The sequence below is a fragment of the Papio anubis genome, chromosome 9, assembly GCF_008728515.1.
Source record: "Papio anubis isolate 15944 chromosome 9, Panubis1.0, whole genome shotgun sequence".
NCBI lineage: Eukaryota > Metazoa > Chordata > Mammalia > Primates > Cercopithecidae > Papio > Papio anubis.
In genome coordinates this window covers 1,189,048-1,204,144 of record NC_044984.1, presented here as the reverse complement: position 1 = coordinate 1,204,144, position 15,097 = coordinate 1,189,048, and the positions used below count along the sequence as shown (strand labels likewise).

General features: G+C 38.0%; 1 protein-coding gene across 16 annotated transcripts in view; it reads right to left on the bottom strand.

Moving 5' to 3' along the window:
* The window catches only part of ERC1 (ELKS/RAB6-interacting/CAST family member 1), a 535,673-nt gene that overhangs the window by 320,624 nt on the left and 199,952 nt on the right, over positions 1–15,097 (bottom strand). For 12 of the 16 annotated variants that reach the window (XM_009217664.4, XM_017945570.3, XM_017945565.3 and 9 more), the window contains one exon: positions 12,282–12,293. The exons of the other annotated variants lie outside the window; for them this stretch is intronic. In XM_009217664.4, the coding sequence (XP_009215928.2) occupies positions 12,282–12,293 (12 nt within the window). The remainder of the gene's footprint in view (positions 1–12,281; positions 12,294–15,097) is intronic. 16 annotated transcript variants of the gene reach the window in all.

The window sequence follows — 15,097 nt, the reverse complement described above, 5'->3', positions numbered from 1 at the left end:
GCAAAGCAGAGGACCTCCTCTCACACACCAGAGCACAATTTATAGAGCTGCTTTTCTAAAACAGTCATTGTCCATTTCCCAAACTGTGTAAAGATAAGGATCTAGTACTGCTGGTATAGTCAGAATCAATTTATACAGTCTGATAAAACAGACCAAGGATATGACACAATGCTGTGACTGTACTGTGCCAAGAAATTTGAAGGTGTGGTTGAGAAATAGAAAACCAAAGAAAACCCCTGCCTTAAAACGCAGTCTTGGCTTTTTGGATTTATGACAGAATAAATATATTGTCAACTTTTTTCACTGTTTAAAAAGAGGAGGAGGGAACACTTTTATGTTGCTCATTTCTGGATTTCTTGCTGATTAATTCATAATGACAGAGGAAGGCACTGAGCACTTTTATGGAGCAAAGCATCCATTTATGTTAAGCATTATCATAATTTTTTATCACCGTATAAAACAGGACATGCAACCTTACACTTGAGTAAAATGTTCATAGTAAGAGAAATAAGTGTATATAACCTCTTCCTCTACTTCTATTATTTTCTCCCTTGATTGTATTATATTATTATTCTCTAACACTCCTACTTCATTTAATTTTCCTCTCCCTTTCATGTTTCTTGTTTATATGCCTCAGGCCTCACAGGATCAACCAGGGATTCAACCCTTCTTGGTAGAAGTCAGACATATAGCAGTTGCTAGCCCCTTGACTTTGGAAAAGTAATGTACCAGTCTGAACAGACAATATGGCCTTTTATTTTCTGTTATCTTGTTTCACTCTTCCCAACTAAAAGTGTTTTTGTAGATATCATTCCACTCACTCCCACTCCCCACCGCCCCCGCCAAGGCTGTATCAATGATGAAAGTTGTGAATGCTACAGTTTAATTACACTGCACCAATAACATATGAAAATGTATATGCAGGAGTAATATGCCACCCATACTTCTCCAGCTGGTAATTTCACAGGGCTCAGCTTAAAAACTAATTTAACTTGGACATTTCACTCTAACACGCATAATATAGAAGTAACAGCTGGAGGCTAACTGTGGGAAATCAAGGCATAAATAAAATCATTAATAAAAGCAGATCTATTAAGTAAATAATAACACCTTTTTCTGTGCAAATACATACTAGTTATCAGAAAATCTCATGTGTAGTTTTCTCAATAAACATTAGTTAAAATACAATAAAAATCAATAAATCAATTGGGTAGAAGACTATTAATCACTAAAGTATCCCAGTGAGATGAGAGAGAAGAATAAAGTTACAAGTTTTAAAGCATGCGCCTAGAGGAAAAGAAGGAAAAAGGGATGAACGGAAAGAAGGAAGGAGAGGGGGAGGCCAAAAAAAAGGTAACATAAATCTGAAAATTTGGGGACAATTTATTTTCATACAAAAACATTTACATTCTATTTCCAAATAGTCTTTAACCAATAAGATTCTGATTTTATGTAAAACATGACTTAATTTACAAAGATTCCATATGCACACAATTGAATTATAAAAGTTGTTTATATTCCCATACTTTTTCCTTTTTTGGATTCATACTAACTACATAATAAAACCCATATTCCCTTAATTAGCACCAAAGGTCTTTAACAATCACCTATATTTTTAATATTCCCTCATGCAGTAAGCATGAGGAATAGATTTTTTTTTTTTTTTTTTTTTTTGCCTTTTCAGATGTCTTAATATCCTTACCCTTTCCCTTACCCTGTTTTTGCTGAGCATAAGAGCATACATGCACTCATTCTGCAAGAAGAAGCTTAAATGGCAGTTTAAGCTTTGGCAAAAGCTTTCCAGGATTCCCCTAAACAGAACTAATTCCTTCATCTCCATGAGCTAAAGGGTCTGTATCTAGATTATAGTATAATATAGTATAATTGTAAAAGAAAATATTTTCTAGATCCACTGATAAATTATAATACTGTAAAAAAATGCAAATATTATATCTAGAGTTCCCAAATTAAATGCAATTCAAACTAAAAGACATAATGCAAAGTACCAGTATTAACTGAACATGCTGTTAAACTGCTGCCCACAGTGCACTCATGGTACTCATGACTACGGTCCAAGTTGTTTTGTTGTGAGCCATAAGATGATCCAACTGTCTCAGAAATTTTGTCAAGTTACTTTTTAAAAAAGTTTGCTGCTTACAAGTACATTATGGCATCATTTGAACTCTGCTGGGTGAAAAAGCAACAGTATGGATTAGGCCCACCACTGTTCTTTTCTCATTGGCCCATGACAATTACAACAGTAATACCTGAAGACAATGAGATGATATCCATAAATATCAATGAAACTACATACAGTATTTCATTGTAAGCTATTCAGCCAGGTGATCCAGAATATGTATATAAACTTTTTTATTGTCATTGAAATGAAAATGCAAAATCATAAAATTTACATGGTAACTTGCAAATCTCAGATTATGTTCAAGGTCTCCCAGGGGATGTGAGGACCCCTAACAGGAATACAATGGTAGAGTGGTTAAAAGCAGAAGTTTGAAGGGCTAAAGAGCTCTAGGTTAAATACTGGTTCACTATTCATTATGATCTTTAGCCTCTCTAAGCTTCAGAGTGTTCTTATCTTTTTTATGGATGACATGGGAATAATGCCCATCTATCAGAGAATTGTGAGAAGTAAATAAAATAATGCATGAAAAATGCTTAGTGTAAGATTTGGCACACTGCAAGAGGTTACTAACATATCCTTTTTCTCCCAACTCCAAACATATGTGTGTTTGTGTGTGTGTGTATATATATACACACACATACATACGTATCTGTTTTATATATTAATATAGAAATTTAAATACCTAAATTTGCCCATACATTAAGATCCAAAGAAACATGGAATATGCTTCTTCTTCACTCTTTGAGGGGAGGCGGCGGGGGGAGTGGAGGGAAGGAGGATACTACTGAAGTTATGTGTTACATGTTTATATCTAACTCTAGCACTATGCTAAATATAATACTATAATAACCCTTATAAGTACTTATCATATACCAAGCACCTTAATGGTTATCATAGCATATTTATCATCTTATTCAAAATGTCTTTATAAGGTTTTATTAACTCCACATTAAAAATGAAAAGAGCAAACCTTCAATAAAATTTAATCCTTACCCCAAATCAGTTTTAAACTCAGGTCTGTCTGACTGTAACTGTGATACTTTTAACCTCTCTACTACAGAAATTATGAGCAAATATTGTTTATCTGGGAGATCTCTGACACCAAGTATTAAATGAAGATGGCGTACACAGTACGTAAATACATCCGAAGGCAGAAACCCACCGCCCCACACAGTTGTTACCTCACCAGGATTCCACTACCATGGCTAACTGCATGCGTTCCTCTGTGCTTAGGACACTGCATCTTTCAGTGTCTTTCTTCTTTCCAGAAGTGCAGCATATCCAGTGATGTAAGTACCCTGGCATTCTCATATCGATTCATTTCCTTTTTTAAAAACTCAACTTTTCCTTTTTTCTTTTGGAGACGGACTCTCACTCTGTCACCCAGGCTGGAGTGCAGTGGCGTGATCTCGGCTCACTGCAAGCTCCACCTTCTGGGTTCAACCGATTCTTGTGCCTCAGCCTCCCGAGCAGCTGGGACTACAGGCGTGCACTACCACACCCAACTATTTTTTGTTGTTGTTTGGTTTTTTTTTTTTTTGAGATGGAGTCTCGCTCTGTCACCTAGGGTGGAGTGCAGGGGCAGCGATCTCAGCTCACTGCAACCTCCGGCCTCCTGGGTTCAAGCGACTCGTGTGTCTGCCTCCTGAGGAGCTGGGATTACAGGCATGCACCACTGTGCCTGGCAATTTTCTTTTTATTTTTTGAGATGCAGTCTTGCTGTGTCGCCTGGGGTGGAGTGCAGTGGCAGCGATCTAGGCTCACTGCAATCTCCACCTCCTAGGTTCATGAGATTCTCCTGCCTCAGCCTCCCGAGTAGCTAGGACCACAGGTGCCCACCACCACAACCAGGTAATTTCTGTATTTTTCGTAGAGATGGGGTTTCACCACGTTGGCCCTGCTGGTCTCAAAGTCCTGAGCTTGAGTGATCCGCCCACCTCAACCTCCCAAAGTGCTGGGATTACAGGCGTGAGCCACCGCACCTGGCCTTAAAACTCAGCTCCTCTGAAAGCAAGCTTCAACTCTAAAACAGTATTTCTGCGCACTTTTCCTTTTAAAAGTTACTACTTTCTTTCCACTTGAAATGATGAGTATGACCGGATGAGTTTAGTTCTTCCATAGAATTTCTCTCTTCACTCACATTAGATGGTGAATGTGAAAGTGCACTGTAAGCTACTAGGTACTATATAAATGCAAGACACTATGGGTTTTTTGGTTTTTTTTTTTCCCCCTCTTTATGTGAATAGTCAAAATGGAAGCTAAAGGATTTAGGCAGAAACAGTAAGGAAATAATTTTACATCTACAAAAAAACTACTGGTAAGTCGGAAAACTGGACTGAATGCTAGCTTACAAGTACAGGTGAAGAAGACTAACCTCACAAAGGGTAGAATCAGGATTACCAGACAACTAAAAAATACGCTTTAGGCATTGCCCAGGAGAAAACAGACTCTGGGATGTAAGAGGATCTACATTTATCTAAGCTTTGACAGCCTGCTAAGTTTTTTACATATTCACTACTCATTAAACAGACAAATATTTCATTAAATACTACTATTATATATCGAACACTGAGGATGTAATTTTGAGAGAGCCAGGTAGGAAGGGGTCCCCAGAGAAACTCCAGCCAGCGGTGCGCTGGGAGGAGCACACCCTGGGATGGAGCCAGCGGTGCGCTGGGAGGAGCACACCCTGGGATGGAGCCAGCGGTGCGCTGGGAGGAGCACACCCTGGGATGAAGCCACAGAAACCGGCACCTTGTGCAGCAGGGAGGAGCCTGGCCCTTCCTTTTCATCGGTGTAACCTGGGATTCAATCTGCAAGGCGAGAAGCACTCTAGCAAGGAATCTGGCCTAAAGAGAGTCCCTGTTTCCCCCTTTTCCTTTTCACCCAGTAAAACCCTATCCTACTCACCGTTCGAATCGTCTGCAAGCCTACATTTTCGTGGTCGTGTGACAAGGACCCTGTCTTTAGCTGAACTAAGAAAAATTCCTGCAACAATTTCATGAATAGAAATTGTTCGTGTTCTCAAATACCTCCCAGGCATCTGAGGAAATACAGTATATAATAAGCGCTGTTAGAGCGGACACGAAAGAGACCTAAGCTAGTCTGGAGGTCGGGGTGGTGGTGACGATCAGGAAAGGCTTCCCGGAAAACCAATATCTTTCCTAAGGGATTAAGTCCAGTTACTAGGCAGCTGATCCAGTACTAGGCAGAGAAGAACTATGAACAAAAACCTGAGGAAAAGGAGAATGTGTTATCCTGGGGAAAACCTCACGGTTCAGAATGACTATAGCTTAAAGTTGGAGGAGAGAGTAGAGGAAAAGGAAGCTAAAGGTAAGCAAAGCCAAACAATCATACGCTAAGCAAGGAATCTGTAGCTTACCCAACGTATATAGGACTTATATAAGGAAGTGATATAATCAGATTTCTCAAAATTCGGAAGAAGCTGAAAGGGAAACATGATGAGAGTGGACAGGAGGAAGCATTAGATAGCTTTTGCAGTAATGCAGGAAAGAATCAGCTTCCTCTACTGCTGCATCAATAAACTAACCACGACAATAAGCAAGCTACTATGGTTTATATTTAATTGACCTCCTTTAAATAAGGTAAAGATAGCCTGTGGTGAGTTTTCCCCTCACAATACATTGTATAAAACTTCTGATTATGGCCGGGCACAGAGGCTCACACTTGTAATCCCAGCACTTTGGGAGGCCGAGGAGGATGGATCACCTGAGGTTAGGAGTTTGAGACCAGCTTGGCCAACATGATGAAACCCTGTCTCTACTAAATACACACACACACACACACACAAAACAATTAGCCAGGCGTGATGCCAGCTACTAGAGAGGCTGAGGCAAAAGAATCGCTTGAACCCAGGAGGCGGAGGTTGCAGTGAGCTGAGATCGCGCCATTGCACTCCAGCTTGGGTGACAAGAACGGAAACTCCATCTCAAAAAACAGAAAAAAGGTTCTGATTATATCCAAGCTATATCATTACGATCACTTCCCCAAGCCAATTGTTCCTTCTAGTTTTCTTGGAAAGTCATCTGCAAAGAACTTTCCTTTTAACATCTCAACTTAGGCCAGGCATGGTGGCTCACACCTATAATTCCAGCACTTTACGAGGCCAAGGCAGGTGGAGCACCTGAGGTCGGGAATTCGAGACCAGCCTGACCAACACAGAGAAACTCGGTCTCTACTAAAAATACAAAATTAGCCTGGCATGGGGGCACGTGCCTGCAATCCTAGCTACTCCAGAGGCTAAGGCAAGAGAATCGCTTGAACCCAGGAGGCAGAGGTTGTGGTGAGCCAAGACTGCACCATTGCACTCCAGCCTGGGCAACAAGAGCGAAACTCTGTCTCAAAGAAAAAAATTCTCAATTTAAAAGATTGCATTTGAAGGGGATTATTTTTCACTAACACTTTCAAAATAGTTGTGTAACATACTTAAGTGATTTTTTAATATAGAAACTTACAATAACATAGAAATCTGTAATACCTAGGCCAAACAGCTAGCTAAATATTTTTGTTTGTTTGTTTTTTTGGGACAGAGTTTCACTCTGTTGCCAGGCATGGCACAGTCTCAGCTCATTGCAACCTCCGCCTCCCAGGTTCAAGAGATTCTCCTGCCTCAGTTTCTTGAGTAGCTGGGACTACAGGCGCGTGCCACCACACCCAACTAAGTTTTGTATTTTTTAGGAGAGAAGGGGTTTCACCATGTTGGCCAGGCTGGTCTTGATCTCTTGACCTCGTGATCCGTCCGCCTCAGCCTCCCAAAATGCTGGGATTACAGGCGTGAGCCACCACGCCCAGCCCTAGCTAAAGAATGTTAAAACTGTCTTTTGTAGCCATTGAGAGCAACTATCCCAAACACACCAGAAAGAAAAATAATCATCCCATATTAATTAGGGAACACGAAGTAAAGAAAAATTAAACATACATTTCCCTCCTGCCTATGACAGAAGTCAAGTTTCTGAATCCCATTACACTATACCTTAAAGATGAGATCTGCTTGCAAAAAGAACTAGTTTTGCGATCTTTGCTATCATGCTCAAACATCTGACAACCCAGACAAGGGCTGGAAGGTTAAACAAAATAATCCAACTTCACCAACAAAGAGAATGCCAACAGTGAATAAACACTCTAGTTTAAAAAGATCGTCTTAAAGACAGAGCAATCCCAATGTGTGCACAATTAAACCAAATCACTTATAGGTCTGCTAGCTGCCAGTTAACGCCACTGATTTCCTCATCTGTTTCTCCCCAAGTACAATCTCAAATTCTGAGACCTTAAAGCCACATACATGGATAACAGAAACTGGAGGTTGGAAGGAAGGTTTCTGTGAAAACAAGCCATACCCAAGAAGCCAGTTCAACAGTTCTGAAGTTTGTGACTCTTTTCTCCAGTTGCCTCACCCTAAATTTCTTGTCACTTTGTTCCACTGCTCAATATGTTTTTATACATTTGAAGTAACAAGGCAACAGGTGCCAGTGAAAACAATGCTTTTGCTCTAACCTCCTGAAATTTCAACCTGACTCTTGTACCCATGCCAATAGAAAACCTCAGACGTCCTTTAACAGAGGCAAACGGTCACCTTGATATCCTAAACCCAAGGAAAGGTCGGTTTTTATAACAAGTTCAAATATGAGTTAGTATAAATAAATCAACAGAGATATTGTTAAATGTTTGTGAATTTTTTTAAAAAGGAGAAAAATCTACTCCAAAAACATTAATTCACTAAAGTCTTGTGAGTCAAAGCATGCTCAATAGACCAACAGTATCAGTACCGACTGGGAGCTTTTGGAAACGTAGAAAAATTCAAGCCTCAACCAAATCCATCAAATAAGAACTGTATTTTAACAAGCTCCCATCCAATCTGTATGACACTTAAGTTTGAGAATCACTGTATATATATAACCTTAGTATACAATAATCAAAAGAAGACACAACTGGAACACCAGTGCCAACAGCTGCCAAATAAGAGAAAGAGCTGCATGCAGTTTCCACTCCAAGACCACACTTTCTGCTTCTCTGGGTACTGTGCACACCAAATAATACAAGGAATCCAACCCTCCACCCCCATGCTCCAAGGATCTAAAAATCATAAATTTAAAAATGTATTATAACCTAGATGTCATCTCTAGATGTCACAAAAACGTAACAGAACAAGATACAGAGCAAGGGTGTCTAATCTTTTTGCTTCCCTGGGCCACATTCGAAGAATAAGAATTGTCTTGGCCCACATATAAAATACACTAACACTAATAATAGTTGATGAGCTTAAAAAAAATACAAAAAAAGCTGATAATGTTTAAAGAAAGTTTACAGATTTGTGTTGGGCCACATTCAAAGCTGACCTGAGCTGCACGCTGGGCTGTGGGCCGTGGGTTGGACAAGCTTGATACAGAGGAAAGGAAAGTGTGAGGTAAACTCGAAATCAGACAAACTAGATTTGTACCCTAGATTCTGACACTTAGTAGCTATGACCCTAAGTAAATCCTCTAATCTCTCTAAACTCAATTTTCTGATGTGTGGAATGGGAAAATGTCATCCAATTCATATAGTCGTTATGAGTCGAAGTGAGATAAAGAATGTGATAGCATTTTTAACAGCGTCAAACTGTAATTAGAAATTAGACGTGTTTCTGTGGTTTTGAGATGGGGGATGGATGCCAGAGTAAGTATGGCCCAATATTTATTGTAAGACATACTAAAAGATGATTTGTGGTTTACATGAAATTTAATTGGGCATCCATATTTTTATTTGCTAAATCTGGCAACTCTATAAAAACTCAAATTTTGGCTAATTTTAAATATATTCTTTCTTCCCTTCTCTGTTGAATTTGCCATCTTCAGCTCATTTACAGAATTTGTGGTGATCTACAACCGCTATCTAGAAAAACATTTACCATTGATCAATGCATGACAGTATAAACTATCATTTTCAGTAAAAGAGTTAGGAAGATCAGCACAAGTCTGTAGTCACATATTGTTTTTTCCTACCAACGAATTATTCAAGAGTACACTACTACATCAGCAGACGTCATTTAACAGAGAAGATGCTACACTTGTTTGTGCAGGCTATTACAAAACCACTAGGCACTATTACTTGAAAGAAAAATAAATAAAGTACACTCTTGAACAACAGAGTTGCTTAAGAAAGCTAAAGGAATGAAAAGTGGGAGCTAAAAATGCAAATAACAACAGATCATTCTCCTGGGTTATCAACTCTTGCCCATAAGTCAAATTCCTTGTAAATAGATTTTATGGGGTCAGAAATTTTCTAGGGCCTATTAAAAAAAAAAAAAAAAAAAAGCTGTAGCTAAAAAAATAAGAAATTAACCCTTTCAAAAATACAATTACATCTATTTTTGTGAGTGACATATCTTATGAGGTTTCAGCAACTAGTGCTTTTTCTTAATGAAACCAGACAATAATGTAAAAAATCTTTCTAAAGTGTGTTATCAGAGAAATAACTATTTGAGTTAGATTTTAGAAACCAATGTGAAATGTTTTCATCAAACTATACAAAAGAGACTATAACAATGGGATTTTTTTTGGGCAAAGTAGAAAAGTATTTTAACTTTTAACAACACAGGGACTCTGGTCTAAACCCATTTATGCCTAGTGTTCTATTATCGGAATGCTAAGCTTGTGGGAGTTATTTACATCCTGCTGCTGTCTTAACCCATTTATGCCTAGTGTTCTATTATCGGAACGCTAAGCTTGTGGGAGTTATTTACATCCTGCTGCTCAAGGTCATCACGGAGATCTGATTTTTCACACACACAAAAAATGTGCAACCTCTGGCATAAATGGGTTAATGAAGTTGGTAGGAACTATCACACACATTCCAAACATTTGTTTTAAAAACAAGTCTACAATGGTAACTGATAATTAAAACATAGATATTAATAATATCGAGCTCAATTTTAGACCTAAGTGTTAATGAGAATAAAGAGATGGCATTTATAGCTCTCACCTCTGAATGACCGTTAGCCAAAAGAAGAATTCTGAACCAAATCATATATTTTCATCTATACATGGAATAATTTCTTTGTATTCATTCTCTGGTGCTAATGTCATTGAACAGGAAATAAAAAGATGTGTATGTCTGAAGATAGAAAATGTGAGTCTTTGGTCAGTATCACTCTAAATAAAATCTCACTACTCTGTACTGAATGCAAAGGAAGACAGAGGAGAGCAAGGGAAGAAGACAAGGGAGAAGAGAGGAATAAAAATAAACCTCTACAAAATAGAAATGTTTAGTAGAGACACTAAAATACAAATACTACAGCTAAGCATCACTACACAAAACAAGTGGTTAAAATAAACACTGAAAGGTTAAGTATCTTGCCCAAGGTCATAAAACGAAGTCACCCAAACAATCCAGTATCGAAGCAGTAATAAATTATACTCTCTTTATGACCTATTCAACTGGACTTGGCAAAACCATAATTAAAATGGTAAAATGTTTCTATCTAGAAAAAAAATACTGCACTAAATCATAATCTGGAATGAAGAGAGACTTGAAACTTAGCATACTGCAGCTAAGATGATCTTTGCCACTGAAAAAACAATGACTATTTTATTTTGTATTCCTTGGAAAATAAACTTATTTAGAAATAAGTATGATTTAATGGCATTTGCTGCTGGGTAAAAGTTAACTAAAATAAACCAGCTAACAATATTATAATATAACCTGTAACTCAGTGAATTATGTATAAACCAATGGCTTCACGGTCAAATTCTTCTGAAGCTTTTCCCAAGGTTTCATTTAGAGAGACTGAGAGCAAAACCAGTCATGCAAAGGACTAACTACGGGACAAATGGTAAAACTTCCCACTAAAATATGAGTCAGCTTAAAGCTTCAGTTAGAGATGAAAGTTCTCGAAACACAAGGCAAAACACTTCTGAAATTTTTCTACTAAAACTCAACTACTTTCAGATTGTGTCATAATTGGAATTACTTAAGCGGTACCCATACTGTTTTACTACAATATGTGGAGAAAATGTAGAAATGGGAAAATCTATTTTTTAAATGCAGCATTTGTGTTTGCTATTTTTATGACAAACACTGTAACATTTCTTCTGTAACGAATACCGCTTTCTCAAAATAGGGGAGGTCACAAATTTTTTTCAATTTGTTTTCTTTTTTGGGAGGCTAACTCTTTAACACTTATCCCAGTGTAACCCATATGCTAGCTGTTGACAGTCAAAGAGGTGCTTTTATAAACAGCAAACACACACACACACACACATATATATACACACACACACACATGTAACGACTATTATTATTAGGTAGCTGCTAAGTAAAACACATATGATATTAACAGGCTCATTTCTGAATCCTATCAAAAATCCTCATACTTTATATTGACATGGCTCATATGCAAAATAAGTAACTTTTTAAATGCAGGTTTGATTGTTTTGTGCTGTTTCTCTTACTATTTACTTACTAATGAAGATGGGCAAGTTACTTAATGGTCTCTGCACTTGTGCTTTTTCACCTAAAAAATCCAAATAATAAATCTCTCTTCATAGTTGCTAAGATCAACTGAAACAAAAGTATGTTCTGCTACAGTGCCTCTGGCACATATAAATAGCAGTAACGGTTGTTGTTTTGTTATCACTAGGTTCCACCACCCAGCAGAATCACAAAAATGAAACCAAAATTTAAAGGATGTGGGTGTGTATGTGTCTGAAAGTTTGTCTCAGTAAATAATTCAAGGTTTCTTCTATAAAGCCATAGACAGGTGTGACTTTCCCACCATCATTTTTGCTGCACTTTATTTACCCTGTTTAATAGCCAGAATGTCTCTATTGAACGTTGAATTAAATTAATGCAATGTTTTCCCCTCCTCTTTCCTCTGATGGCTCTTTTCATCTCCACTTCTCTCTCAGTCAAAACCTGGCCATCTGGTTCTTGCTCTCTGACTACTCACACCACCTTTTCAAAGCACAAAAATCTGAACCTACTCTTCTGATAAACCCAATACTCTTGACATTTTATACTCACAGCCAGATTCCTAGACAGACATCTCTCTCCTGAAATACGTTCAGTTCCTATAAGAATTCAAGATAATGTTCACAAACCATGCTCAACCACATAATCTTTGTTTTAGTGCAAGCATACTGACCTTGAGGTGAGACTGAAGGAAACAGCAAATCCAGGAAGAAAATGTGAAAAAGAAAGTTAGAAAGAATTAATAAGGACAATATTCAGAAATATTATTCGTGGACATTATAAAATGCAGGATTAGAGAAGGGAAGGAGTCACAAATTCTATGCAGGCACTAAAAAAGAATCATTTCAGATTTTCAACTCTCAACAACTTTACTTTCTTATTAGATTACACCATTGTAGTTTAATGAAAGTTTCTAAAGAAAAAAAAATTTGTCTAAAATTTACCATTTCCTGGGGCAGGAAAGAAACATCATTTCTTAAACACTAAGAAAAATAGAGAAGGTCAGCCATCCCATTCTCATTTAAGTAGTTAGAACTGGCATTAAGTAACTGCACAATTTTAGTGTGCTTAGTTTTATAGACACGCACCTTATAACTAACTGTGCCTTAACCACCCCATTCCATTAAGAGGATCCAAGTGACCCAAAAGCAAAAGCAGAAAAACACAGCTTCTGTGGAATATAGAACTCTACTCGGAAGAACTTGAAATAATTTTCTCAAAGGTTAAAACATAATTTTCTCCTAATAATAACCAGTATTTCTCACTCCAAATCTACCAAAATCCTCAAATGGTGCAATCTAAAAGCAATAAAGAACAAGAATGCACAGGTCTGTTTACATCAATTCATTTCCAATGCTGCTTAGCAGTAGGAGATTTAAAGCAGTCATGCTTAATGTTCCAGCAGAGCATGTAGCCCTTACAGTTCATGATTGCCTTTTATAACAAGCAGTTTTTTTTTTCTTTTTTAAAAAGTAATCAGTTTCACTGAAATTAGTATGATCCTCCAAATAGTCAGGGCTTCCAATGACCAGTATCATCTGGATTATCTTCATGGTCTAAATTTTACCTTAAGAATCTGAAACAAAATATTTATTTCTTGAATGCAAGCACCATTTCCAATTATACTTTAATGTCTTCTAAAACTTAGTGATTTCTTGCACAAGTATAATTCGGTATCTAAAAGTTTTAAAAACTCATTGTGAGAATAAAAAAAGATAAGGGGGACAAGATTTGTTACCTTGTAACATGAACAGATGAAAAACAGAAACACGACGACTTGCTCACAATCACATGGTGTGTGACTGGCAGATACAGAGTAAGAATGTAGCAGCTGGGCAGTGGGGGCGGGGGTAAGCTCACGCATGTAACCCCAGCACTTCGGGAGGCCAAGGCATGCAGATCACCTGAGGTCAGGAGTTCGAGACCAGCCTGGCCAACATGGTGAAACCCCATCTCTACTAAAAATACAAACATTAGCCAGGCGTGGTGGCACATGCCTATAGTCCCAGGTACTCAGGAGGCTGAGGCACAAGAATCGGTTGAACCCAGGAGGCGGAGGTTGCAGTGAGCCGAGATTGTGCCACTGCACTCCAGCCTGGACAACACAGCAAGACTCCGTCTCAACAAGAGTGAGAATGTAGGTCTGCTGACATCTCACCTGGGCACAATTTGTATGTTTGATGATGCTTCCTCAGGAATCTATAAAACTCCATGAACCTTTAGCATGTATAATGCAGTGTAAAATGCAGACAATGTTCAAAATGTTCAAAGGCAGAAAGAAGCCAATCTCTAAATGATTGTTCCCAATGATCCTTTTTATTTCATTGGTCGTGACATAGGAAGTCAAAACAGTTTTAGATGAACAACAACATTAACTGAATCTCCTTTGTATGCAAGTTTTTATATAACACATGGGTAAATCCATGGGAAAAAACTGAATGTATTCCTGCCAGAGAGCAACTTTAATTATTTAATTTTTACCTACTTTATTATTCATGAATCATATTTCACTTTAACATCAAATTACAACTCTTTTTTTTTTTCCTTTTTGAGACAGGGTTTCACCTGCCACCTAGGCTAGAGTGCAGTGGCACAATCTCCGCTCACTGCAAACTCTACTTCCCAGACTCAAGTGATCCTCCCACCTCAGCCTCCCAAATAGCTGAGACTATAGGCATATACCACCACACCTGGCTGATTTTTGTATTTTTTGTAGAGACGAGGTTTCACCATGTGCCCAAGCTGGTCTCAAACTCCTGGGCTCAAGCAATCCACCCACCTTGACCTCCCAAAATGCTAGGATTACAGGCACGAGCCACCACGTCCAGCTAAACTATAACTCTTGGGAAATAACTTTAGGAGAAAAAATCTGTACATCGAATTACATGTAATCCTAACGTTTATACTTTTAGGTAAAACATTACAGTAGCCATTAAACCCAGATTTCTATAAGACCACAGTAACAAATTATAAGGTGCTGTGCCCACAAGAAACTTGGCTAAGACAACCTAACAGAATGACTACAAAAAGCTTTGTAACTTACTCTCCTTTCACAGGAAATCTATGATACTCATCAAGGAGGAAGAAGAAAGAAACCAGCAGCTTCCCCAGAAAGCAAGCTGAAGCAAGCAGGATCAGATAAAAAACCAGTCACCTTCAGTTGTAATATGCTGGCATCTTTCTTTTCCTTTTCAGTTTTTTCATTTTTTAAACACAGACCATCCTCCCTCAAGCAATAACACACATTATATAATTACTCTGAGCCACCATTCGCAGCCCCAGTCATCTCTCTTCCACTCTAACCACATTAAGAGCATATTCTCTGACACTATACTTCATGGATTGAAGATGCGTATCCATAAATTTAAAAGGAAGAATATTTTTCTCTAAAGAGACACTTTCCTCATGAATTATGTAGCAGTTTATGTCAAACTTGCATACGGCTTAATTTCTATATGGTAGATCTTTGAAGACACTGTAAATGAGTAT